The sequence below is a fragment of the Cokeromyces recurvatus genome, assembly GCF_025118155.1.
Source record: "Cokeromyces recurvatus strain NRRL 2243 chromosome Unknown BX663scaffold_3, whole genome shotgun sequence".
NCBI lineage: Eukaryota > Fungi > Mucoromycota > Mucoromycetes > Mucorales > Mucoraceae > Cokeromyces > Cokeromyces recurvatus.
The window spans coordinates 779,743-806,146 of NW_026251389.1; the positions used below are offsets into that span (position 1 = coordinate 779,743).

Below are 26,404 nucleotides of genomic sequence, written 5' to 3' on the forward strand. Positions count from 1 at the left end.
TCAATATTTTTGTTAATTTAATTAACTATAAATTAATTTTAATATAACATGGAAATAAAATAAAGTGGGACGCTGTCGCGTCTGTCCTTATAGGGATGACATTTATGTAAGACTTAATTACTTGTGTTTGTTATCTAAATAAATATAATATGCAAATAAAGTTTTTATTAAATAGTAGCATAAAAGATAAATAATATCAATGATAATAATTCAAATGAAGATTTATAAGTAATATAAATCAACACGTAATAAAGTTTTATGTAACGGTTATATCAAAGTATGACACTGTTTATGATGATATTTTATTACTATTATTATTATTATTATATATGGATTAAGAAAGATACACTGAATATGTATATGAGTGGTGAAGAGAAGGAGAGAAAGTATATAACTCTAAGAATAATACGGTGCACTTACATTTTGCACAAACATAGGTTGTGGCGGTGATGGTCCATAATAAGATGGAGGAGGTACGCAAATATAGGCAGGTGGTGTTTCCTCTGCTTTTTCTTCTTCTTTTGGGACTAACTTTTTATTATTGGTGCCAAAGCCATCTAGTTTTAAACAAATAATGTTGTAATAATATTGCCATCCAAAGGATGCTATCAAACAGACAATTACGAAAGATAGCATAATATAAACACTCTGATTTATCATGTATGTATTGCGGTGCAGCGAATTACCATCAAATATGGAGAGCCAAGCATTGATAAAGCCTGTATGGGCAAAGAAGTCAATACCAAAAATAAACAAATAGGACCCCATAAGGGACGTACTAAAAAGTACTACATATGTTTCTATGAAATATTCAAAAAATGGAACTACAAGTGATGTGCCAATGATAAAGCACACCCGAGCTACTTTCTATTATTATTTAAAATGTTAGAGTTATTTATATAGTTCAGTTTTCTTTTTTTTTTTTTTAAAAAAAAAAAGAAAGAAAAATATATAGCAACACTTTACCAAGGTGATAACAAGTTCAGGTTTCCACGAAAGCAAAAAAACTGCAAAATAAAATCCTCCAAGACCTATGATTATAACATATAAGTATACTTCTTCTTTCATGTAAATCTTTTATAAATATTACATGCAAGGCAAATAACGCCAAGTTGATAAAAGAAAGCAAGTAATAGGGCGCCGAGCAAACCAAGTCCTGCACAAACACAAATGTAAATTACATCTCCTAAAGGATAACCACCAGCAGGTTCATTATTAATTAAACCAATCCATGTCATTGTAGCTAAAATTAAAGCAAGATTAAAACTAAATGCCACTCATTAGTGAGCATATATATATATAGTTTTACCAAAAAAGACGAACCCTACGAACATAAGAGTAGGACGAAAAGAACGAAATCCAAAGAAGCAAAAATAAAGACCAACAATTGCACAAACTACACCAGTAAAGCCCTGAGCTGGGCTTATACCATCGCCATATGTATCTATACATATATGTACATAAATATTTAATTTTTTTTTCTAATGTATATGAAATTATATATTATAAATTTACGCCATATATAATCTGTCCAGCATTGTTTAGTACATGGTTTCTGGCTAGCAACAGTTGCGGTAGCAGTTACAACAGCCACCGTCTTTGTAACCGTTATTGCGTGTCCTCCACCACAATTAACAGTTTGGGTAACAGTTTTCCATAAATTATGAACAGAAATATTAGCGGTCTCTGCCAAATCAACATATATATTTGTTTGACTATGTCTACATAGACTCGCCCAGTTTTGATAAAGTTCCAGATTATTATCAACATTCATATCATCTCTTTTAAAAAAAAGTTTTGTGGGTGTTGCTGTTGGTGCTGCTACGGACTTCAATTGTGTCTGAAATGAAGGAGGAATATAAGAAGTCTTTGTAGGGAGGTCAAATAGATGACAAGAAATATGATGACTGAATAATAAAATTAATAGAATCAATGACAACTGCATAAATTTTATATGAAACATTTAACAAAGAAGAGGAAGAAAAAGACAACAACAACAAAGGAGAAGTTCCTTAAACCAGTCGTATAAGCAATAATTGTTTTTATTGTTTTTTTTTTTTTCGAATTAAGGATTTTTTTTTTTTTTTTGTGATCTATGACACTTGCCATTTATAGTCCAATGTTTTCAATCTTTTTTGCACCAAGTCCACTACTTTTCTTTTTCTCTCGTAACTCTGCCATACGCTATAATAATTATATAGTTTAGCTTTATCGTTTGTTATATGCATATTTTTTTTGTATTGTACCTGTCTTCGTTCTTCTCTTCTTCTTTCGAGCTCAGCTTTTCGATCTTCTTTACTTACGCGTGGTGAAGTCGTTGCTGTAGTGGGGGTTTCTGCCGTAATTTGTGTTACAAATGCTTCAATGTTACCATCATTAGTACTTGAAAACAGATCTAAGACGGTGGTTTTTGTCAGTAAGAGAGAAAAAAAGATATATCTTCTTGATATAAACACATTTATTTACCTGCTGTTTTGGACTTATGACTTAATTTCATTGATCCATGAGCTTTAGTTGTTGAACTAAATGAAGAAACTACACTATTATGTATTGGTGGAGGAGAAAACGCTGAAGAGGGCTCTTGTTGATCGAAAGAATCTATTTAAAAAATTAATCAACTCCTGTTTATAGTATATCTTTCTTATATATGTATATACTCCATGTATTATTTTCAGATTGGTTAAAATCAAAAGGTATACTATCTTCGTCATCCCATCCACTTGTATCATCAGATTCTATTATATTCATAGTTGAATGATCTATATTTGTTTTAGGTGTTATGGGCTTTTGAGGCATTTCATTCAATGGTGGTGATACAGAACTACTTTCAGAGTTAATAGGATTACCAATTTCACCACTAGGTGATGAAAACTAATGTATATAAATATATTTATGTATGTATATAAGTTAATCATATATTACTATTAATATATATTTAAAATTTTACTCTAGATTGAATTGATGATACTGCCCAGCCAGCAAGATTCTTAGTGGCTCCACCAAGAACACCAGCCATACCAGCAGCTGGACTACTTGATTCTTCACTTGTAGATGTATTCATAATTGCTGTATCAGGCTATTGTAAAGAAAGTAACTTTTGTTAAATTTACAAATCCAAGATAAAGAAATATTTTGTTACCATTTTATTTGCAAATTCTTGGATCTTACTGACAAAAGAATTCATTACTTTAAATGCTTGATCACGGACAATTCTAAAATTTGACAAGTTAAAAAAAAAAAAGACATATTTTGCATATGAACTATTTACTTCTCTTTGTCAATCAAAACCATAGATATAGCAGGAACAATTTTTCCTGCACATTCTTGAGCATCATAATAGTCGGAGGTAGCTACAGTTTTATATAAGTTTTCGCTTAGTCTGTTTTAATGATAAAGCATTACCGTTAAGTGCCATCAATGCTGCAATTCTAGCATGATGAAATCCATCTCTTAAACTCCTTGTGAAGGCAGGCACCAACACTTTTTTCCTTGTCTACAAAATATATACTTAATAAGACTGATACGTACTTTATACAAATAAAACATACACTTTCATTCAAATATTTTGCAATTTTCCCAAGACAAATAGTTGTATTAGTTCTAATCCCTGGTTCCGGATCCATCTGCAACTTTGCCAAGTGCTTTAATAAATCATAATTGATAATTTTATCATTTAGTTTAGGCACAATTAGCAAAATAGATTTAATTGTTTGTTCTCGAATAATGGGTACTGTATCTGTAAATCCTGTTGCCTATATAAATATATAAATAAATACATATATATATATGATATACATATATGTATATCATTCCTTAGCCCCACACTTTCGGTAAACAATGAATATATAAAAACTTACAATATTTGGAAATACTTGATTTGTCACCATCTTATTTGACATATGACTGATAAATTTAGGCATATTTTCTAATAAACTAATACGTATTGCACGATCAGGTGAGGCAAACATACGTATAATTGGCTCAATCATAATAGCTTCATATTCTTCATCTGATAGATGATCCCCCACTTTCACAATTGCACTTAAAGCTTTAGCTCCACCCGAGCCAAATTCAAAAGCCTTTATCAATTCTGGTAAAATCTTGTATTTAGCAAAATCACTTGGAAAACTGTTAATATGCGAGTCTAGTTGCTTGAAAAATATTTCTTTTTCATTAGGTTCCTTAATACTGATGTTTTCTAAGAATAGGTTAACTTTAACAAAGTCATTAGAAAAGAAACCTTTCGGTCTTAGCCCTTCATCTAAAAACATTTCAGCTGTAGCTCGTGAATGATAGACAGGATTAAGGAGTTGGGTATAGATTCGTTGCATAGAAATAGGGATATTACCCTTTTGTGATAAAAGCGAATCTGTGCTTTCAAACCGATGATTATAAGCTTCATAAACAAGACAACCTAAATGATAAGAATCAGTTGCATTGACAGAAAGACTAATATGTAGGAAAAGGAAAAAAAAAAGTTAATGTGAGGTATTAGGGTTTATTTATTTATTATTTTTTTTTTTTTTTTTTTTTTTTTTTTTTTTTTTTTTTTTTTACATACTCCTTAATGGCTGTCCATCCAGATTTCTTTACTTCAGGTGTAGCATATTTTTGTGCATCAGGAACTAGACCACCAAACGTCTAGAAATATAGCAAATTAAAATTGGCAAGTTAATTTATTTTATTTTCTCTTTCTCTCTCTCTTTTTTTTTTTTTTTTTTTTTTTTTTTTTTTTTTTTTTTTTTTTTTCTTACCAAAATAATTGGACTTTCTTCTTTTAATGAACATAACAACTCAAGTCCACCTAATTTCCATTCACCTGCTTTATTTGTGAAAATCGAAGCTACTCTTATGTTACCATGAACAACATTACAGTCATCATTAAGAAATTTGATTGCATTCTAATAAATATATGTTAATAACGTTATGCATCTATAATTTCCATTTAACTTTACAGCTATTTTATAAAGACCCCATAAAATAAGATTTTTATCGGGATCTTGGTTGAGTTGATTTGTAAGGGGCTCGACAGGTTCAGTAACAAACATAATGCTTTGTTCTGTCTATAGAATAACAATAAGTTTTTCTTTTCTAGGAGAAAAGACAAGTTTTGGAATCCAAGATTACCTCAATTCCATCTAAATAACGTAGAATATCAGGGTGTCGCATTGTTCTAAGTCGTTTAAATGAATTTCTTGCTAATTGAACTCTATCTTTATTCTTTACACTATCAAATACAAATATAGACACTTCAGAACCATCTTCCTATTATGTAAAAGAAAAAAAGAAAAAATAAATCAGTATTTTATACATGTGAATAATGATCAACTTACTTTTTTAATGCCACGATGAAGTGTCCAAATGGACTGACCTGAATAGAATTCGACTTTATCACCGAGACTATATCCAAAATTAGAATTGTCTTTGCCAAGTAATGATAGGCTACTTTTGACAATGCCTGAAAAGAATGCCATGTTGTATTGATGAAATAGAAGAAGAAAAAAAAAAAATTAAATAAATAAATTTCTTCCTATATGAAAATTTATTTATTTAGGTACATAAAATTACGATACAGCATGTTATTGTAAAAAAAAAAAAAAAAAAAAAAAGTACGTTGCTGCCAAAAAAAGGTACAGATTAATTAAATCATATAATATCTCGCTAATGCAAAATGACTTAACGTTCAAAAGCCTCTTGAATAGATATACGTTTGCTCTGCAATATTTATATATATACATATACATATGCACAATCATAACAGTATTAGATTATTCGAATTTACACAAATTAGAGAGGAGAAAGAAGATGTATCATCAGAATACATAATTTCAGCTTTAGATATCAAAATTACAACTACTAGCAACTACTTGTATTAGATACTTTTTTTTTCCGTTCCTTATTGTTCATAATAATAATATTAAATAATATGGATTCTGCTGTTTAAGAACTAAAAAGAAAAAAAAAAATTCTAGCTAAAATTGTTTATTTGACGAAATAAAAAAAAATAATTTCTGACAGTTGCGTGTACATGTATATTATATAATCGTGTATGTGGGTGAGATGAAGTTAGTTGGTAGTAGCCAATAATTGTAAACGTTCAGCAACAGCAAGTTGAGTACGTGTCATGTTGGCAAGATAAACAACCATCAAAAGATCTTGCAAATGAGAATTAAACGTCTTTTCAAATGCTGAACTATCGATTTTAGGAACAACAGAGACAGTATCCATGATGTATCTACCAATGGCATTATTAGGCTCAGTTTTACCATCCTACAAAAATATTTGTTATTTTAGTGCTATAATCATATAAAAATAACATTCAAACTTACAACAACACTGTCAACATATTGACTGATCCTTTCAAGCATTTCTTGAAGTTTGATAATGGCAATTTCAATATGATCCATATCTGACATCAAAGAAGCAGTGCGGTTTTCATTTGACTTGGCAGAAGCAAGCATATCCACTATTCAATATTGTTAAATTTATTCACAATCAACATACGTTATCTGAAATACAAACTTACATCCACTTCTTTCTGCATCAAGATATTTTACTTCACAAGGAACAGGTAAGAATAAAGAATCTCCAGGCTTATTAGAGAAACCAACAGGTGCACTATATAATAATAATAAAGAGTTATTAAATAAATTCATTTTTTATACATCTATATTGACTCTTCCTCCTTCCTTTCTCTTTTTACCTAGCATAAGCACGAATACCCATATCAGAAGTTTTGAAAAGAGCATCAATATCCACAGTAACTTGAATAGGTTGAAAAGGAGCCACGTCCTCGGCAAAAAATTCATGAACAGGTGTGCTAGTAGGTGTCAATTCTTTGCCAGCAGTATACCAACCTAAAATGAATTCTTCGGGATTTACTCTTTGGTGTAATTCTACCATGCTATGATAATGATCTCTATCAATTTCGTTGTTATAAATGAGGGGAAGGGCGTTTCTGATCTCAACCTCAGTGGCGTCAGGGCTACGAACACCTACAAGTGCACCAACAACTTTAGTTTGAGGATCATCTCGACGCAAATAATGATCAAGAACGGAGAATAAAACAACAGGACTAATACTAGTAGTGAAAGCACGTTGGAATGGTGCACTAGCAAAGTTGACTGTTAAGGTATCCAATTTACTAGCCATTAGTCTTTATTTAATTGTGTTCAAATAGAATAAAAAAATTTATATGAAAAGGGTGTAAACCAAAAAAAAAAACAAAAAAAAAAAGTTTTATGACGGAAGATGAATATAGGAAGAAGTGACTGTTTTACTAAAAATGCAACCCACATTAAGACTATTTTTCTTCAAACATAATTCCTTTTTTTTTTTTTTTTTTTTTTTTTTTTATATATATATAATGACTGAAGTAATAATAGAACATCGACCTGGTGAAGCACGTATTAAACCCGAGTATGTAACAATTAGTGATTAGAAGTTAAACATATTAACATATTTTTCAATGATTAAATAAAGATTTCGAAAAGAATGCTGGGTAGATCATGAAACTTCTGTAGTTCCTTTAGTTGATGATAATGCAGCTGAAGAAGAACCCAACCAAAAAGGAAAAAAGACTAAGGTAAAAAAAAACAAAAGATAATTAGAGAAATTTTGTAAATGAGAATATACTTTATTGATTTTTTTTTAAAAGAATGTTCGTGGAGCTAATAAAGGCAATAGAGGCAAAAAGCGTATTGTGGATACTGTTTTGGTAAGATTGACATCCCATCAATCTGATCATTTAAAAACTCATTCTATATAGATTTGTAAAAATTTATCTCGAGGAGAAGAATGTACTTTTGGGGAAAAGTAAGAAATAGAGAGTTCGAGTTTATAACTCCCCTTTTTTTCCCCTTTTTCTTTACTCACTTTTTTATTTGGTTAGGTGTAAATACTCTCATGATTTAGAAGCTTATTTGAAATCAAAACCTGCTGATTTGGGTGATCGCTGTGTTCAATTTGATCTATTTGGAAGGTAAAATAATTGAACAAAAATTGTCTTTGAAACTATAAGAAAAAGAAAAAAAAATATTTACATTTCTTAGATGCCCTTATGGTTACAAATGTCGTTTTCTCAATGCTCATTTGAATAAGGAAGATAACACATTGATTATTGATGAAAAGAAGGTTGCTGAGCATCCTACTTATATTTTAAATGGTATTACTTCTGAACTGCAAAAAAAACTTCAAAAAAACAAGGTAATTAAGACAACATAGACCCTGAATTCTAGAATTATATATTTAAATTTTTATTACAGTATGAGTTCCCTAAAACAAAGGCTTATATGGTTGAAGTTCAAAAGGAAATTGAAGCAGACCAGCAAATGAAAGATGCCAATGCTTTAAAGAAAAGAAAAGCCTTGGAAGATAACTTTGAGGAAAATGACAAAGTAGTGGATGATAACACCAATAAGAAAGTAAAAAAGGAAGAAATGTATGATAGTGATGAAAATGATGTATTTTTTGATGCAGCAAGTGAATTTACAAATGTTACCATTGAGCCTTCCATTGAAACAAATAAAGAAGAAGAAAAACCTATTGGGCCTATTGATACAGGCTATAAAAAGGTATATATATATTTGTATATATATTCATAATATGCGTATAATTCCTTTATGTTAATATATATTTATAGATTATTGACTTCAGAAATAAGACTTATCTTGCTCCACTTACGACAGTGGGAAATTTACCTTTCCGTAGAATTTGTAAAGAGTTTGGTGTAGATATTACATGCGGTGAAATGGCCCTAGCACCTAATCTTTTAAGAGGTCAACAGTCTGAATGGGCTTTAACAAAACGCCATTACACAGAAGATATTTTTGGCGTTCAAATTTGTGGCTCTAAAGTCGAACAAATCACCCAAGCTTGTGAGGTGTTGAGTCAAGAGGTTGATATTGATTTTATTGATCTTAACATGGGTTGCCCAATTGATCTTATTTACAAACAGGTGGGTTTTGTTAAAAATATTAAATTTGCATAACTAATTTCTTTTATAGGGTGCTGGATCTGCTTTATTAGAATCAAGAGGTCGTATGTATAAGATGTTAAAGGGTATGAAGACCGTATCTACTGTCCCTATTACCGCCAAATTTAGAATGGGTGTTAAAGATAATTACCCTATTGCAGATCGTATTGTTCCCAAACTTGATGAGTTGGTAAGGAAACTATTATTTTGTATTATTTGTCAACTAAAGACTCTATTTTATTTTATTTTTAAAAATAATAATAATAGGGCATTGCATTAGGTGTTGTAAGTAGTAGTGCAGCTTAAAAAAAAAGACATATTCATGTAATACTCATTATACATATAGCTTCATGGGCGTTCACGTGCACAAAGATATACCAAAAAAGCAGATTGGGAATACGTTGGTAAAATGAAAAACTTAACTAGTACTATGCCCATTTATGGCAATGGCGATATTATGAGTTTCGAAGATTATAATCGAGACCGAGAAATAAGTGGATGTGATGGTGTAATGATCGGTCGAGGAGCCTTAATTAAGCCCTGGATTTTTGATGAAATCAAAAACCAACGCCATTTAGATATTTCAGCCAATGAACGATTTGATATGTTGAAACGATTTTGTAATTATGGTTTAGAGCATTGGGGATCAGATAGTCAAGGTGTTAACACAACACGACGATTCCTTTGTGAATGGCAATCGTTTCTCTATCGATATATCCCGGTTGGTATCTTGGAACAACCTCCTCAGAATATGAATGAGAGACCTCCACCTTATGTAGGTCGTAATGATTTAGAGACTTTGATGGCAAGTCCCCTTGCTTCTGATTGGGTAAAGATCAGTGAAATGATTTTGGGACCTGCTCCTGAAGATTTTAAGTTTGTACCAAAGCATAAAGCAAATTCATTCGAAAAAGTCGAGGTAAATATGAATATATTTATATATTATTGCGTGATGAAACTAACACTCCTCATATAATTATTGATTTATTAGGGATAATATTATTTTATATTTAATAAAGAAAAAAAAATCATTTGTTATTTTCACAGCAAAATTCTATATCTACAATTTCCTTTGGTGCGGATGCAGTAAGGACATAAGGTTCATCTTTTCCAATAACTACATTATCTTCAATACGAATACCAATACCTTGATATTCTTTAGGGAATTTATCATCAAAAGGAACATAAAGACCAGGCTCAATTGTGATAACCATATTTTCTTTTAGTTTACGAGATCTGTCTATGTCATATGTATCATGTACATCTAAGCCTAAATAATGACCTACATGATGAGGATATAAAACTCTTTCGATATCCTAGATTTCTGTTAGATGATTATTATTTTCTAACTTTTCTTTTTTCTTTTTATCAATTAGTTTACCCAAATATTCACGTTAAATCCAATATTTTTTAATTCCTGTTTCATTAATTTGACAGATTCTGAATGAATATCATGTAAAGACATATTGTTGATCTCTCTACACAACTTAATACAAGCTTTATTTACGTTCAAAACAGCTTGATAGAGTTCTTTTTGAGGTTGACTAAATTTACCATTGACTGGCCATGTACGTGTGATATCACTAGCATAACCTTTATATTCTCCACCACAATCAACTAAGACTAAATCTCCATCCCTATATATATATATATATAAGTTGAAGCTAAAATAGAGTCATTCTAAAACTTACTTTAATTCCATATCGTTACGAACATAATGCATGGATAAAGCATTAGGTCCTCCTCCAATGACAGGCACATATGCTAATACACTTGAGCCTCTTACTCTTGTTTCATATTCAAATTTAGCCCATAATTGAGATTCTGTCAAACCAGGTTTTGTCCATTTCATAGCTTCAATAAAAGCCTTTGAACTAATCATACCCGACTCCTTCATAGCCTCAATTTCACTTTTACTTTTAATTGTACGAAGTTCATGAACGACTTTACTCAAAGGTAAAATAGTTTGTAACTTTAAACCTATCAACATCATCATTTAGCCCTGTATTATATATATAAAATCGTTCTTTATGCATTACCCGTATCAATAAGTTTGCTTTCTGCCTCTGTTAATAAGGTTGGCACAGTATAGTTATCCATAAATATATGTTTTGAAGAGCCAAGTACGTTTTTCAAATAAGGTATAAATCTTGTATTTTCATATGCCTCATCTGCTCCAAATAATTCCTTGACGCCTTCAAGGCCTGTACGTGGACCATCCCATAACTCTGCATTTGGATTCTTTGGTAAAACAAACATGATTTGTTTATAGCCACGGGTCGAGTTACTATCCTTTTCTAAAATCATGGCTGCGTCAGGTTCATTGAAACCACAAAGATACCAAAAGTCAGTGTTTTGATGGAAAGGATAAAAGATATTATTGGTCATATACCGTAAACTGTACCCAAGACTTACAACTGTACTCCCCTCAGGTAATGATGACATTAAGTTTGAGCGTCTCCTTTCATATTCAGTAGCACTAAAGCCAGGTGTCACTTATAAATATAAATATATAAAATGTCAATATATATTTTTTTTTGACACTATTTTTTTTTTTTTTTTTTGTCAATTTCTACCTTCTCCCTTTTTCATTATATTCGGATGAGTGAATGGTGTTGGTTGGCCGTAAGATTTAATATGGGTTTTAGGTACACGATCAGACGCATAGTGACGTTTCGCAATGGGAATAATGAAACGACTTTTGGAGCTGAAACTAGAAGTGGCCTTTTGCGCAACTAAAGAATAATTAAGCATCGCAGCCCCTTTTTTTTTTTTTTTAATTATTTATTTTAGTTACCTGCGATAGAAGACAGTTTAAGTAAACGAGATCTTAACATTTATTTTGTTTTTGTTAAATAATAATTATAAAAAATATATACAAATGGGACACATTATTCAAGTATTGCGGGGATAGTGATGGTGATTGTAAAATGCGATATCACGTGATTTGTTTACCTCGAAAACAACTAGGCTGCTGCTGCTGCTGCTGTATATGATAAATGACAGCAGCTGATTGATAAGCTAAAAGTGGCATAACAACTTCTTGTATGTCATCTACATGTAGAGTAACTGTAGGATGTCTTTGATATCTACCCATCCCTCTTGAAATAGTCAAAACACGTGGCATTCTTCGGTGATCAAGATCAGGACTAATGTTAGCAGATGCCTGAAAGTGTTCAAACCAAGAAATAATCTGTGATACTTCACCACCTATAGGATTAACTAAATATTGTTCATGAGTTGTACCAAACCTAAGTCTCAAGACATTCTTTTTTAGATGATCAGAGGCAATACCACTTCGTGCTTTAAGCATAGATATAGTATGAAATGGACTAGTATGAGAACTCTTTTTAAACATTTGAAGCATTGTGCCTTGTAAACGAAAAAAGACCTTACTATAGTATTTTTTTAAGTTATCATGCAGGCTCTACTGTTACTTTATCATGATACATACGTCCATACTTTTATATTTTTTATCTCCATACCACCTACCTCCACTTCCTTTTTCATTTTTACATAACCTTCTTTATAGACAGTGCAAGTATAAGAAGGTGGAGATGCTAATAAATCTTCTTCTTTTTCTTCTTTTTTCTCTTTAAAAAGCTCAATTTTTGTCATTCTATGAATATGTGAATTTAGAAAAAAAAAAAAAAGAAAGAGAAAAGAGAGAGTGGCTATATACGCTTTGATTCCCATGCTCTTAGTTAATTGAAACAAAGATTAACTATTGAGTAAGTTTCATTTATTCATTGTAAGTGTAGAAGAAGACTTGCATAAACTATCTTTAGTTATACATGTATAATAAATTGAATGGCACGACGCGACTTTTTTTTTTTTTTACATATCAACAAACGCCATATCAAATCAATCTTACATAATATACAAAATACATTAACAATTTCATGTAAGCTAAATTCTTCCTTTCCTTTCCCTTCTTTTTTTTTATTTTTTTTTTTTTAATTTTATCAAGTCCTATTATTCTGTTTGTAGCAGTAATAATATAGTACAACTTCTTTTAAATATGTAAAGTTGTTTGAAACCTAATTAAGATCCTGCTATTCAAACTCCTTTTATTACAAGAAGAAATGAACAATTTTTTTCTTTTTTTTTTTTTTTTTGACGTTCCTTTTTTTTTTTCCACTTTATGTTTCTTAAAATGAGAACCACTCGAAAGACAGTATTTATTTCAAGTTTTATTTTATTAATTTCATTTTTCGTGTCTCAAGTTAAAGCGACTGCATTAACATATAAACTTGGTTCAAATGAAAAGAGTTGTTTCCATCTTTGGAATGACAAGCCAGGCAAAAAAGTTGGTTTCTATTTTGCCGTAAGTATAAATACATGTATCTATTTTGACTTTATTTCTCAACTTGTATACATATTTATATATATATATATAACACGCTGTAATAGGTTCAACAAGGTGGTTCATTTGATGTTGATTTTGACATTCTTGCGCCCAATGGGGATTCTGTCTTGAAAGGTGAAGAAGAAAAACAAGGTGACTATGTATTTACAGCTAATTACTTTGGTGAATATTCTTTTTGCTTTTCAAATGAAAAATCAACTTGGGCCGAGAAGCTAATTGATTTTGAAATCTTATTGGAAAACGAACAAAGGCCTGAATTCACAATAACTAATAATGGACAGGTGGAACCTGTTAAGATTACAGAAATGGAAGAATCATTGATGCGTATTTCAGGATCTGTGACTAATATTTTACGTACACAAAAGTATTTTAGAACAAGAGAAAATCGTAATGCAGCTACGGTAGCTAGTACGGAAGATAGAATCTTTTGGTTTGCACTTTTGGAAAGTTTGGCTATCGTGACTATGGCTTGTTTGCAAGTTTATATCATTAAAAGCTTCTTTAATGTAAAAAGAGGAGGTGTTTAAATATTGTTGAGAATAATAAAAATAATGCAAAAAAAAAGGAAAAAGAATTATCAGCATTGCATTAATGATAGTATTATTACATAAAATGGGTTGTCATTTTTTTTTTTTTTTTTTTTTTTTTTTTTTTTTTTTTTAGAATGGATAATTAGTTAACACAGCAACACATTATCCTTATTATGTTATCCAATCATTAGCTTTGTTATAGCTTTCTTTATCCAATCAAATTATTAAAATAATCGTCATTTCTGTTTGAATTACTAATCAAGTTACTACTAAAAGAAGAAAGAAAGAGAACAATAAGTTGATCAGTAGACTGTATTTTTTTATTTTTTTTCCTTTTTTTTTCTTCTTTTAAACCAAAAAAAAAAAGGGGGAGGAGAAAGAAAAGCAATGATAGAAAATGATAATATTAAAATGAAGTTCCTCCAAGGTAATTAATACCGAGAATTTTTTTTTTTTAAAAAAAAAAAAAAGACAAAAATTTGTATTAATGCAGGCTTTTTATTAGTAGAAAATCACTTGTATGAAAATTCTCATTTTACTGTAAATAACATAAAAATGATTAATATTTGAAGCTTATTTTAACTAATTTCTTCTTCTTCTTCATTAGTTTAGAGCAGTTATTTGTGGATTAATTATTGGCATATTAATGTGTTTCTCCAATATGTATTTTGGTTTACAAACAGGCTGGATATCCATGATGTCATTACAATCTTCGTTATTAGGTTTTGCTATATTTAAGCCATTTCAACACTTGTTAAAACATAAATTTAGTCCTATTGAAAATGTTGTTTTGCAAACAACTGCTGTAGCTACTGCAACTATGCCTTTAGCAGCAGGTAATATATATACATATACAAAAATATATATATTATGTGTGTGTAAATGTATGAATGAAATATTAATATGATATTAACAATAAGGCTTTGTGGGCGTTATACCTGCTATGGAGTTAATGACAAAAGAAGATAACCCAACAGGTGCAGTCATTTTAAATGGTCGACAATTATTATTATGGTCTTTAGCAGTAGCATTTTTTGGTGTATTTTTCGCTATTCCCTTAAGAAAACAGACAATTATTAGAGAAAGACTAAAATTTCCTTCAGGTACAGCTACAGCACAGATGATAAGTTTACTTCATCATCAACAACAGCAACCGTCATCATCTATTGCACCAAGAGTAGTAACTTTAAGAAAAAGAAAAATTCATAATGTAGAACAACAGCCATTATTATTATTACCACAGCAGCAATTACAGGATTACAATACAACTGATAATCATCAACATGATTCATCATTCGAATATAGTTGGTCACTTAAACTAAATGGTCTCATTGCTTCCTTCAGTCTCTCTTCAGTTTATACACTCTTATCCTACTTTATACCCATTATTAATACTTTACCTATTTTTAATTATCTTACATTTGGATTTGTCGATATGAGAGCATGGGAATGGTATTTCACACCAAGTTTTAGTTATATGGGTCAGGGAATCATTATGGGTCTACCGACAACTTTATCTATGTTGTTAGGTTGTATAGTGGGATGGGGCATATTATCTCCTGTAGCTTATTTTGCAGGATGGGCACCTGGTCCCATTCATGATTGGAAAACTGGATCTAAAGGCTGGATCTTGTGGATTTCATTAGGTGTCATGATTGCTGAATCTTGTGTATCTTTATTAGTTGTATTAGCAAGAACAGTAATAAGGATCATGATAACAAAATATGAGACTGACGATATTGGATTAGATGATGTACCTCAAGATCAACAAGTACCAAAAATAGTAACCATACTAGGTCTCTTTGTTTCTACTTTGTCTTGTATTTATCTTGTACGAATTGTGTTTGGACCTGATGTGTTATCGGAGAGTATGACACTATTAGCCATTCTTGTTGCTATGTTTTTGAGTATTCTAGGTGTTAGAGCATTAGGTGAAACTGATTTAAATCCAGTGAGTGGTATTGGTAAAATTAGTCAAGTATTTTTTGCAGCAGTAATGCCTGGTGGTATTTTAGCAAACTTGATAGCAGGGGGAATTGCCGAAGCAGGTGCGCAACAAGCAGGTAAATTAAACACTATATACAAAAAAATATAGATTGTATACTCATAATAACTTTATAGGTGATTTAATGCAGGATCTTAAAACAGGACATTTGTTAGGTGCCTCCCCTAAAGCTCAATTCTATGGCCAGATGATTGGTTCCTTTGCAAGTGTCTTTGTAGCTACTGGTAAACAATGATCATAAAATTAATTAAAATGCTTTCTATTTTAACTCTTTTTTTCTATTTAGGTGCTTATGCTTTATATAGAACAGTATACACTATTCCTGGCCCCGAGTTTCCTGTTCCTACTGCACAAGTCTGGCTTGATATGTCACGACTTGTCAACGGTCATCCCTTACCTCCACATGTTTCCGAGTTTGTCTTTGCCTTTGCTATTCTCTTTACTATCTTTGTCTTCATTAAAGAGCTCTTTCAGGGACAACGATGGACACGTTTTATTCCTCAAGGTATTGCATTTGCAATTGGCATGTACAATCCACCTAACTTCACATTGGCACGTGTCCTTGGTGGTTTGATTATGTACTTTTGGACACAATTTTGCGAACAAAGGCAAGAACCTTATATGTACGATAAGCATAATAACAAATTAAGGGCCTGGATAGAGCCTTATAGAGTTGTAGGTGGTAAAGTCTTTATCATCATTATTGCCAGTGGATTTGTGCTAGGTGAAGGCACATTTGCCATCGTAAATATGATGATGCGTGCTTTAAACGTACCTCACTTGTAAAAAGAAAGAAAGAAAGAAAGAAAAAAAAACCCCTACCCTACCCTCTATCTCATTTATTTATTCCCTCTCTTTATTTTCTGTATAATAATGTAATTATTGTAGAATATATGTATTATGTACTATTTGAACATGTAATTTAGCTTGCTGTTATTACAAAAAAAAAAAAAAAATTCTATATTGCCATAAATAACTGTAGAATATATCATTCTTGATATGTAATTGATGCTAGTCTACTCTCATTTTTTTTTTTTTGTAACACGATTGAAGAATATTGATCTAAAACCAAAAGCATATTAAAAGAAATTCACTTTCTTCTTTGGACAGTCTAAATCCTAGAATCCAAGATACTCAGATGACTGTTACTACAGAAGACTGTCTTGGTTGGGATCAGAAGATCAAATCCATTCAGGAGTAGATGTTTAGACAAAGAACTTGGGATCTTCTAAAGTTTATAACTTTATATCTGATTTTGTTTTTTTCTTTACACATGTATTTTGTTTTGTTGTTGTTGTCGAAGGGTCAATAGTAGAATGTTAATGCTTAAGAAAAGAGAAAACGCTATATTATTGAAATAAATAATAAGAATTCAGAAAACAATAAAAAGACATATTTTATTAATAAAAAAAAGGAATAAAACTAGAAATAATTTAACGATGATAATACAAAAATACCAATTACAAATAAAATCTTGGAAGCATTAGAGGATGTTTGTAAAGTGCTTACCTGTTCTCAGATATGTATAAATTACTACTAATTCGAACAGGTGAATTTGTTGCAGATGCTGTTGTTGATAATATAACAAAGCTTTAAAAAACTATTAAACCAAGGGTTTCAATATAAAGTTGCTATCTGAGTCAATAGATAGGCAAACAGACAAAAAGATGGACGGGGGTTTTCTCTATACAGGCTCGAACCTAGAAGAACAAATGTGTCAACAGCTACTTATGGCAATAATGAGGCATCGCATTAGATTAGAAAATCAACTAATAAAAACTCCTACTCTATTCTAACAGAATCTAAACGTTATGAAAGGAAACGGTAATAGAGAATAGAACAGCAAAAAAAAAAGTACGATATTTCCTTAAAAGCAGCAGCAGTAAAGACAGATAGTTTTTCATTATATATTCAATATCTTACCTACATTATGCTTCATTTAAAAGAATACCATCCTTCAAACGCTTCATTTGTACGAGGGGTTTCTTTTTTCTTTTCTTTTTTTTTTCTATTACCAAAGTATACAACGTGCTAGACAAGAAACGGTAAATATCTTAATAAATGAAAGAAAAAAAAAAAAAAGAAAATGCAAAAAAAAAAGAATTGAAAAAAGAAAGAAGAATAAAGTTAAAGATAAGAAAAATGGTGTAAAGTATAAAAAACCTCCATAAATCTCCCCAAGTTATAAAAGGGATAAATGATAAAATTTTCATTTTGTAATAAACAAAGAGGTATGTATTGGATACCTTGAAATAAAATGAAAATTCCAATTATAGTCTTTGGGAGTAAAATAGTTAAAAATGATACTGTCAAGTTTAAATGCTTTCAAACAGGAGTCACCAACACATTGTAGAAAGAATGATTGAATAGGTACAGACATAATGATTTAATTGTAGCTACTCTAGTGAATATATAATTCCCAAATTAATTAATTATTACTGCTTTGTTAATATCAGTTTAACATATTTGTTTTCATATAAAACAGACCTGTCATTCGCCATAATTTAAAAGAAATTTTGTGTTTCCAATAACAGACTATTATAGCGTCTTCTTAGCGCACCAAAGCTGCGAGATACTGTCTCAACATGATTACACTATTACAGAAAAAAAAAATATATGTTTATTTATCAAATCTCTAGTGAGATAATAACTAACCAAGATCATCCTACTGCATTTTCTTATCAGAAACAATAATATCATCGTCTTGAACATGAGGTTTTCCTAATGGAAAGTTTATATCTAAATATATGAATATATTTTTACAGATAAACGTGTCTAAGAACTAGTTTTATCTCGTCTCAATCTATTTTAACTTTTTCTTAAAATTATATTGTTGTTATCGTTGGTTGCTTTTTTATCTGAAAATACCGTAGTATGTGAAAGGTCCTTCCCCCCTTTTTTTTTATAATTACTAGTATGCTTATTAGGTTAATAAATAAAATACATATTTTAAATATAATATCTGAAAGTTAATCCTGGTATCAAGCTGATGTATTGATTATCATCATAATAGACTAGCCTATTTATACTGTCTCTGATTTCTCTTTTGCCTTTTTTCTTTCCTCTTAATCCTTAAGAGACCTTTATTACCTTCTCTCTCTCTATTTTTTGTTTAACTAACTAGGGAAATGCAGCATAATAAAATTGCTATGTGTTCATTGGCCATTTTTATTTATTTTGAATAAATAAATTCGTTTAATCACAATATCTAAAAAAAAAAAATCCCTTAATATTAACTCCGACAAGCGCGTATACTGTCCAATAAAATTAAATTCGTTCAAAGAGAAAGAAGTGAGAAAAGTTATCAAAGCAAGAAATCCTTCCTTTTCACATTAGGTAAAGTAAAAAAAGGGAGAGGAGGAGGAGGAGGAGCATACGACATAATAATAATGGATGAAAAAAAAAAGATAGATAGATGGATGGATGGATTAAAGGGAGAAAATTATATGCTTTTAGTTCAGGAAGCTAATCTCAAATTTGTTAATTAGCCCAACATGGAAGCTGTTCAGACATTCGGTCGCAAGGTAACAAAGAAAAAAAAAACTCCACCTCATTCAATGACAGCATAAAATAGAGAAAGAAAGAGAGAGAGAAATTGATGTTTTGGATTCAATGAGACAATTTAAATCAAGTACAACAAATAGCATGTTTTAATGGAATTCAAATGTTAATGAAAAATTATTAATTTTTTGGCATAATCAGTAAAAAAAATTGTTAGACGCACTAGACATTCACTTTAGTTGTTAATTTTGCCAGAAAAGAAAAAGCAGTACAGAATATTTAACAAATGGATTATTATTTTTAAACATCATTCTCTTTCTCTATTTTTCTTTATGCTGTTATTCTTTTCTTTTTTTTAAAAAAAACAACACAAACAACTTACTCTTATTACAAATATAGAAAACTGCTACTGCCGTTGCCCATTGTAAGCGTGGTCGCGGTCTCATCCGCATCAATGGTTCTCCTCTTGAACTCCTCGAACCTGAGATCCTTAAATTCAAGGTTTACGAAGTCATTCTTCTCTTGGGTGAAGAACGTTTCTCCAACGTTGACATTAGAATCCGTGTGAACGGTGGTGGTCACACCTCTCAAGTCTATGCTATCCGTCAAGCCCTTGCTAAGGCTATCGTTGCTTTCTATCAAAAGTTTGTTGATGAGGCTGCCAAGAAGGAAATCAAAGAAATCCTTGTTCAATATGATCGTACCTTGCTTGTTGCTGATCCTCGTCGTTGTGAACCCAAGAAGTTTGGTGGTCCAGGTGCTCGTGCCCGTTACCAAAAGTCTTACCGTTAAAAAAACGATGGCATTCTTTTTTGCCTTTTTTTTATGTGTTATAATTAAAAAATAAATAAATAAATGAATAAATAAATATATAAATAATAAGGGTTTTGTTATAAACTGTCATAAAAACAGTAAAAAATAAAAAAAATAATAATAATTTCCGCATAATATTTGGGGGTGGGGGAGATTTGAAATGGTCAATGACTTGACTAAGCTTTTCATATCATCACTATTGTACCTTGTGTATTATATGTATGTGTTATCTTTTTTTTTTTTTTTTTGGGGGAGGGTGGGGGGGGGGAAAGGGAAACTAAGAGAAACCATAGTAAAGTATAGTAACCAATAAGATGTGTTTATTCCTTTCCGTAATTGGGAAAGCATATGCAAACAAATAAACAAGAATTCATTACAATATTATAAGCTTTTTTTTTCTTTTTCTATTTAATATGAATCAAGTAGGTTACGCATAAAAAAGTATTCTATGAATTTTTTTGTGGCTCTATATTCGATGTTCTTATTCTCACTATTAAACATAGTGTGTATTCATCTATTATTCGTGATGATACGGGTGACGTATATTTAAAGTCCGATATTGATTTTTTTAATTTTTGATTTTTTTTTTTTCTTCTATTCTTTTTTGTTTTTCTTCCTTTTTCTTTTTTCTTTTATATACAATAATATATCTACAAATTTATAAGAAAACTTTTGACAACTTTTTTTTTTCTTTCTTTCTAATTCTTTATATTAAATAATGTCTACTGTAAGTTATTGACGCGTTTTAGAACATGTTGTCATGTCGGTTTCAAATTTAACATCTTATATATATTTATAGGAGCGTGAAAACAATGTCTACATGGCCAAGCTCGCTGAGCAAGCCGAACGTTATGATGGTAACTCTTCATTGTGTAAACATGGTACAAAAAAATATTTACAAAAAGATTTTTTTCTTTCTATATAGAAATGGTTCAATATACTAAGGATGTTGCAAAGGTAATATACATACATACATAAACTATAAGACAATTTTTTATTTATTTATTTATTTATTTTTTTGTAAAAAAAAAAAAAAAAAAAAAAAAAAAAAAAAAAAAAAAAAAAAAAAAAACTTAATTATATTTTAGATGGGTAACGAGTTAACTGTTGAAGAACGTAACCTTTTGTCTGTTGCTTATAAGAATGTCATTGGTGCACGTCGTGCTTCATGGAGAATTGTTTCATCTATTGAACAAAAGGAAGAAAACAAGGGTAACACTGCTCAAGTAGAAAAGATTAAGGCTTATCGTCAAAAGATTGAAAGTGAACTTCAAGAAGTTTGTAAAGATATTTTGAACGTTTTAAATGAAAACTTAATCCCTAATGCTCAAGGTGGTGAATCTAAGGTCTTTTACTATAAGATGTAAGTCCAATAAAATAAAATAGATGTATTAAAATGATGATTAAATTTCTTTCTATCTCTTTTAGGATGGGTGATTATCATCGTTATCTTGCTGAATTTCTTACCGGTGAAGCACGCAAGGAATCAGCCACTCAAGCTCATGAAGCTTACAAGACAGCTACAGAAATTGCACAAACTGAATTGGCTCCTACTCATCCTATTCGTTTGGGCCTTGCCTTGAACTTTTCTGTCTTTTATTATGAAATCCTTAACTCCCCTGATCGTGCCTGTCATCTTGCTAAACAAGCATTTGATGACGCTATTGCTGAACTTGATACTCTCTCTGAAGAATCTTACAAGGATTCCACTCTTATTATGCAATTACTGAGAGATAATTTGACTTTGTGGACATCTGATTTACAAGAAGGTAAGCTTATCTATTTTGTTTTATGTTTTTTTTTTAAAAAAAAGAAAGGGCCAAAAAAAGAAGAAATGAAGTTTAACATTCATTTTTATTAGAAACCGAAAAGGCTGATGAAGTTAAGGGTGAAGCTGTTGACGAATCTAAATAAATTAATAATTCATATTTTCTATCTCCTTTCTTCACAATAAAACAACACCACTATTATTAAAATAATATGTAGTCGGGACTTGTATTTATTTATTTATTTTATTTTATTTTCTAATTACAACAAATGATATAGTTATAGTTTATTATGTGTTTGTTATTACTGATGATGATATTAGATGATCATCATTTCCTCCTCCAGATATTTCCAATAAGCTTAAAATAAAAATGAGAAAATAAACTCTTTTTTTTCTTCAAAAAAAAAAAAAAAAGAAAGAAAAAAGAACAAAAAAAAAAAAAAAGAGATAATAATGATTACTTACTGATCAATTGATTTTGTCAAGTCACCTTCATTTTCAGTTAAAACAAGATAACATACACTACTATCTACATTAGAAAACATATGATTTAAGGTCTCTAAATTATCTTCAAATTGTCTTTGATGAGGGGGTCTTGGTGGTAAAGGTGGATGGTAGTGTCGATCTTCTTCATCAGAACTACTACTGCTTTCACCAATTCTGTTCTCACTTAAACCTTGAAATATTTTACCAACAAAACTTAAAGGTCTTTGCATTGTCTTTTGTGCAAATTGACTTCCTCTTTCGAGTAAAGCAGCTGCTTTAGCAGAATCAATAAGTAAAGGTTGTTGTTGATGATAACCTTTGTTAGTAGTTGAAGAGGGATGCAAAGTGTTTTCATAACTAATTTGTTGTTTATCTTGTATCATCGAGGGAGGTCTTTCCTTTTTTAATTCAAGCATTGTTCTTTCAATATTCTTGTCAAATTCTTCTTCTGAAATAGATAATGATTTAGCTTCCATCGTCTCTATAAATGAAATAGCACCCATCTATGTTTATTTTTTCATTTTAGTTTAGTTTTATCTTTCTTTTGTATAATCATAAATACCAAATTTGTTAAATAATAACCAGCTTCAGCTTGAAGTTGCTCGGGATTTCTAAATCGATATATATATTGAACATTGGAAACTAGTTTTGGTGGATTAGCTCTGATAACAACATAGATTAATATAGGTAAAAATTTATCTGCTCCAGCATCTCCTTCTACGTGCTTAATCAAACCTACAATCATTTACATATAAACTTGAATATTTAAATATGTATATATTTATATGCGTGTGTGTGTGTGTATGACTTGGTTATATTCATTACTTACCAAATATAACTTTACAACAGTTTAAAATACAAATGAGTTTATCTCTTGGTGATTTATAGTTATTCATTTTTAATATTTCTAATTTTAGCAATAATTAATAACTTGGTAACAAACTAAATAAAGAGAGGCTTCCCACACCCCCTTTTTTTTTATATATATACCTGATTCAGCAAACGTTAAAAATGACTCATTATACTCAGTTTCAGGTATATCTAAATGCTTTTCACGAACCCATCTAAAGATGTTGATCTTTTGTTGTAGAATTTCGTCTCTTTCTTTATCATCTGTTGTATTAGGACAAAACGTACTAAGTTAAAACGGGGGAAAAAATTAGATAAATTGCTTACATCCTCTCTTCATTGTCATTCTTCATCCTATCCTTTCCATACTAACACATGGTATAATCTATTCATCACTAGCTTTTCCATTCCTTCTTTTGCATTACCAAACTCTTGTTCTGACATATCTTTCCAAACATCACATTCTCTCATTTTAACATAAATAAACTAATTATTATCAGTATTTATTCACCTTCAATAAATATGAATAACTTACGTCAAGAAAGTCTTGAATGATCTTAATTTGCTCATTCACTGTCCAAGCTCTACGATCAAATGCTTGTAAAAAGCTGTACACACACAAAAAAAAATATTTATATATAAATGTATTGTTCAAGTTACCCTCTTTTCTTTTAATCTATTTATTTACCTCTTAAAATATCGTGTAATTGGCTTTGAACTTTTATTCTTCATTTGATCCAAAAATCGATTAAAGTCAAAAGGTATTTCTTGTTGCTGCTGTAACGGGGTATCAATCTTTAATTCATTTGCAAAGGAAGGCCTTCTCATCATCTCTGAATGGTAATTATTATTATTCTCTAAAAAAAAAAAAAAAAGAATTCAACTTCCGCATTAATGCCATTATTATTATAATATACGCATATTCATATTTTTACCATCAATAAACTGATTAAAAATATGTTCCATTTCTTTTACATCATTGACTTTTATACTATTAAACTGCTCTTGTTTTCTATTTAAAATGGAAAAAAAAAAGAGGAAAAAAAAATCATGTCAATAAACTTTAATAGTGTAATTTAATAATATATATCCTTACTGATTATTTTTAAATTCTTGTTCATCCTCATCATCAAGTTGTGAAATGACCTTCACTTTCTCATCAAACTCCTCAATTATATCATCTGTTTGTTTCATGTTTGAATTCTCTTCCATTATGAAATAGAAAAAAATAAAAGAGAAAGACTGAATAGGGTAAAAAAAAAAAATCAATTTCTCTCTTTTTTTTTTTTTTTAATTATATTATTGAATGTTATACAGTCACACCGTTTTATAATTATCATTTTAAACAGTGCCTTTTAATGCACTCTTTATCTTTTTTTTTTTTTTTTTTTTTTTTTTTTTTTTTTTCAAATCATTATTATCAAAGCAAAAAGCTGACATGTGAGAGTCATATTAATACTTACTGAAAGCTTCAAGAGGAGATGGAAATAAGTTTTATAGAGAAAAACTTGGAAGCGATTCCATCTAGAAGACGTGTTATCACCAATTAACTGTTTATGATGAAGTTTTAATAAATAAATAAATAAAAATAAGGAGCTCTAATGAATGTTTAAAAAGTGTTCCAATGATGTACAAACTCGGTAAAAAAAAAAAAAAAAGATTTCTATGTACATCTTAGGAACTCATAAAAGCTTGTACTTTCATATTCTATACGAATACGACTAGAATAATTCTAATCTTTAGGTAAACTCTGTAACCTAGTTAGTAGTCCTCCTCATCCTCCTCATCATCACTCTCTTTTTTTTTTTTTTAATATATCTAGATTCTGTCACTCATGATACAAAAGAACCAGACGGTCTTAGTCCTATTTGGACCTTTGGCTTAAAGCAACAATGTGTATGGACTATAGTTCCAGAGTTAAAGGCTCATTAACAATAATAGGGCCTGTTCATTCTACTTCTGTTGAAGAGGGAGAGAGAGGGAGGGAGAGAAATGAAAATAGTATATATCAGCACTTTATGAGCCTCAAAATCATACATAAATATTTAAACAAAGTGCTAACAGAAGGAGAATTTTCATCCTATTCTTTAAATTATGTTGAAAGGAACTATTCCATAATAGCAGTATAAATAATGCAATTATATCTGCTTATCCATTTTTTATTTTATCAAAAAAAAAGGGGGGGAATAGCGCTTTATTTAATTACCCTTAAGGGATTCAACAAGAGCAATATATTTCTCTTCAGCTTCGTTTTGGGACATACCTTTTTTTTAAAAAAAAAAAACCTCCGAGTAAATAAATATTGTAATAACGTGTATTCATAAATAAGCTTTATTTTTACCCTTCAATTTGTTCCAGGCTTCCCATTTAGCACGACCCTTAGGATCAAAAACACCGGGTTTAGCTATATAATTTTATTTTATTTTAGATGTAAATAGACTAAAACATTACTTTAGGACACTTACAAGTTTCATTATCACCAACAGTAACTTGCTTAAAAAGACCATAAAGTTCTAAGAGAGTACTTTGAGAGGGTGTAGAGGAAAGCTTATGAACTTCTTCAGCAGCAGTGTTGAATTTCTAAAGAAACATAAAATGAAACAGAAATACTTGTCAATATAACTTTATAAAACTATTTTTAACAATAACTTACTTCCGAGGGCATCTTAAAATTGAATTATGAAAAAGGAAAAGAAGAGAAAAAAAAAAAAAAAGAATATGTGTATATAATACGAAAATTCTTCTGCATTTTTTTTTTTAAATGTCACACATACATGTGTACATTTATTATTTAACAACTGCTGGTCATATTCGCACCCCTGGTCATGCATGTTGTCAAGTACTCATCTGTTCCAACTGTTGGGGATAAAGGCGGAGGTAAAGAAACAGGATTATTTATTTATTTTCTTTCATGTTCACGCCCTGATTTACCCCAACTGGGACACAACAAGATATTATTGAATACCTTAAAAATTGTCCGGCTTGAATCATAAACAAAGAAAATCCTTACAAGAATCAAGGATAAAAAAAAAAAAGGAAAGAGTAACTATGAAACAATTAGTGAGCGGGGGGAAGAGAGGAGCCAGCCGAGGCATTGCAAGTTTTTTTT

General features: G+C 30.3%; 11 protein-coding genes across 11 annotated transcripts; 5 read left to right on the top strand and 6 right to left on the bottom strand.

Annotated features, from left to right (window-relative positions):
* Positions 1-396: 396 nt before the first annotated feature.
* BX663DRAFT_427236 (uncharacterized protein) lies at positions 397-5,169 on the bottom strand (the record flags this gene model as incomplete). The annotated part of the gene is made up of 19 exons (XM_051522605.1): positions 397-867; positions 1,009-1,031; positions 1,091-1,243; positions 1,394-1,444; positions 1,516-1,821; positions 2,142-2,184; positions 2,247-2,395; positions 2,467-2,598; positions 2,658-2,871; positions 2,948-3,076; positions 3,140-3,212; positions 3,269-3,350; positions 3,403-3,493; positions 3,549-3,752; positions 3,858-4,449; positions 4,562-4,641; positions 4,755-4,901; positions 4,956-5,063; positions 5,128-5,169. 19 exons carry the CDS (start codon positions 5,167-5,169, stop codon positions 397-399), a joined length of 3,090 nt encoding a protein of 1,029 aa, XP_051386549.1.
* A 797-nt stretch (positions 5,170-5,966) lies between these two features.
* BX663DRAFT_496945 (maintenance of mitochondrial structure and function-domain-containing protein) lies at positions 5,967-7,193 on the bottom strand. The gene is made up of 4 exons (XM_051525836.1): positions 6,704-7,193; positions 6,527-6,618; positions 6,330-6,466; positions 5,967-6,270 (listed from the first exon to the last, which is right to left on the bottom strand). The coding sequence occupies exons 1-4, from the start codon at positions 7,150-7,152 to the stop codon at positions 6,067-6,069; spliced, it is 882 nt and encodes a 293-aa protein (XP_051386550.1). The 5' UTR covers positions 7,153-7,193; the 3' UTR covers positions 5,967-6,066.
* Positions 7,194-7,346: 153 nt separating this feature from the next.
* BX663DRAFT_496948 (uncharacterized protein) lies at positions 7,347-10,020 on the top strand. The gene is made up of 12 exons (XM_051525837.1): positions 7,347-7,419; positions 7,483-7,585; positions 7,658-7,717; positions 7,769-7,815; positions 7,892-7,981; positions 8,052-8,205; positions 8,265-8,573; positions 8,642-8,956; positions 9,006-9,164; positions 9,242-9,259; positions 9,321-9,893; positions 9,966-10,020. Exons 1-12 carry the CDS (start codon positions 7,367-7,369, stop codon positions 9,969-9,971), a joined length of 1,887 nt encoding a protein of 628 aa, XP_051386551.1. The 5' UTR covers positions 7,347-7,366; the 3' UTR covers positions 9,972-10,020.
* On the bottom strand, positions 10,003-11,233 carry BX663DRAFT_529252 (peptidase M24, structural domain-containing protein; the record flags this gene model as incomplete). The annotated part of the gene is made up of 4 exons (XM_051530228.1): positions 10,003-10,290; positions 10,356-10,611; positions 10,666-10,954; positions 11,014-11,233. 4 exons carry the CDS (start codon positions 11,231-11,233, stop codon positions 10,003-10,005), a joined length of 1,053 nt encoding a protein of 350 aa, XP_051386552.1.
* Positions 11,234-11,847: 614 nt separating this feature from the next.
* BX663DRAFT_496955 (uncharacterized protein) lies at positions 11,848-12,562 on the bottom strand. The gene is made up of 2 exons (XM_051525838.1): positions 12,429-12,562; positions 11,848-12,369 (listed from the first exon to the last, which is right to left on the bottom strand). Exons 1-2 carry the CDS (start codon positions 12,482-12,484, stop codon positions 11,913-11,915), a joined length of 513 nt encoding a protein of 170 aa, XP_051386553.1. The 5' UTR covers positions 12,485-12,562; the 3' UTR covers positions 11,848-11,912.
* Positions 12,563-13,101: 539 nt separating this feature from the next.
* Positions 13,102-13,957, top strand: BX663DRAFT_496956 (emp24/gp25L/p24 family/GOLD-domain-containing protein). Its single transcript, XM_051525839.1, has 2 exons — positions 13,102-13,301; positions 13,388-13,957. The coding sequence occupies exons 1-2, from the start codon at positions 13,119-13,121 to the stop codon at positions 13,868-13,870; spliced, it is 666 nt and encodes a 221-aa protein (XP_051386554.1). The 5' UTR covers positions 13,102-13,118; the 3' UTR covers positions 13,871-13,957.
* A 239-nt stretch (positions 13,958-14,196) lies between these two features.
* On the top strand, positions 14,197-16,751 carry BX663DRAFT_496958 (OPT oligopeptide transporter protein-domain-containing protein). Its single transcript, XM_051525840.1, has 6 exons — positions 14,197-14,300; positions 14,382-14,413; positions 14,481-14,709; positions 14,794-15,936; positions 15,995-16,102; positions 16,165-16,751. The coding sequence occupies exons 1-6, from the start codon at positions 14,261-14,263 to the stop codon at positions 16,662-16,664; spliced, it is 2,052 nt and encodes a 683-aa protein (XP_051386555.1). The 5' UTR covers positions 14,197-14,260; the 3' UTR covers positions 16,665-16,751.
* Positions 16,752-19,059: 2,308 nt separating this feature from the next.
* BX663DRAFT_496964 (40S ribosomal protein S16) lies at positions 19,060-20,256 on the top strand. The gene is made up of 2 exons (XM_051525841.1): positions 19,060-19,402; positions 19,779-20,256. The coding sequence occupies exons 1-2, from the start codon at positions 19,373-19,375 to the stop codon at positions 20,169-20,171; spliced, it is 423 nt and encodes a 140-aa protein (XP_051386556.1). The 5' UTR covers positions 19,060-19,372; the 3' UTR covers positions 20,172-20,256.
* A 540-nt stretch (positions 20,257-20,796) lies between these two features.
* BX663DRAFT_496966 (14-3-3-like protein) lies at positions 20,797-22,263 on the top strand. The gene is made up of 6 exons (XM_051525842.1): positions 20,797-20,919; positions 20,992-21,049; positions 21,118-21,149; positions 21,281-21,555; positions 21,621-21,961; positions 22,054-22,263. The coding sequence occupies exons 1-6, from the start codon at positions 20,911-20,913 to the stop codon at positions 22,104-22,106; spliced, it is 768 nt and encodes a 255-aa protein (XP_051386557.1). The 5' UTR covers positions 20,797-20,910; the 3' UTR covers positions 22,107-22,263.
* Positions 22,140-24,559, bottom strand: BX663DRAFT_496977 (uncharacterized protein). The gene is made up of 10 exons (XM_051525843.1): positions 24,392-24,559; positions 24,231-24,307; positions 23,984-24,152; positions 23,831-23,903; positions 23,669-23,781; positions 23,437-23,582; positions 23,276-23,353; positions 23,009-23,181; positions 22,426-22,949; positions 22,140-22,318 (listed from the first exon to the last, which is right to left on the bottom strand). The coding sequence occupies exons 1-10, from the start codon at positions 24,505-24,507 to the stop codon at positions 22,249-22,251; spliced, it is 1,539 nt and encodes a 512-aa protein (XP_051386558.1). The 5' UTR covers positions 24,508-24,559; the 3' UTR covers positions 22,140-22,248.
* Positions 24,560-25,403: 844 nt separating this feature from the next.
* BX663DRAFT_466610 (acyl-CoA-binding protein) lies at positions 25,404-25,994 on the bottom strand. Its single transcript, XM_051524059.1, has 4 exons — positions 25,949-25,994; positions 25,761-25,875; positions 25,637-25,699; positions 25,404-25,558 (listed from the first exon to the last, which is right to left on the bottom strand). The coding sequence occupies exons 1-4, from the start codon at positions 25,958-25,960 to the stop codon at positions 25,494-25,496; spliced, it is 255 nt and encodes an 84-aa protein (XP_051386559.1). The 5' UTR covers positions 25,961-25,994; the 3' UTR covers positions 25,404-25,493.
* Between the last annotated feature and the right edge of the window lie 410 nt (positions 25,995-26,404).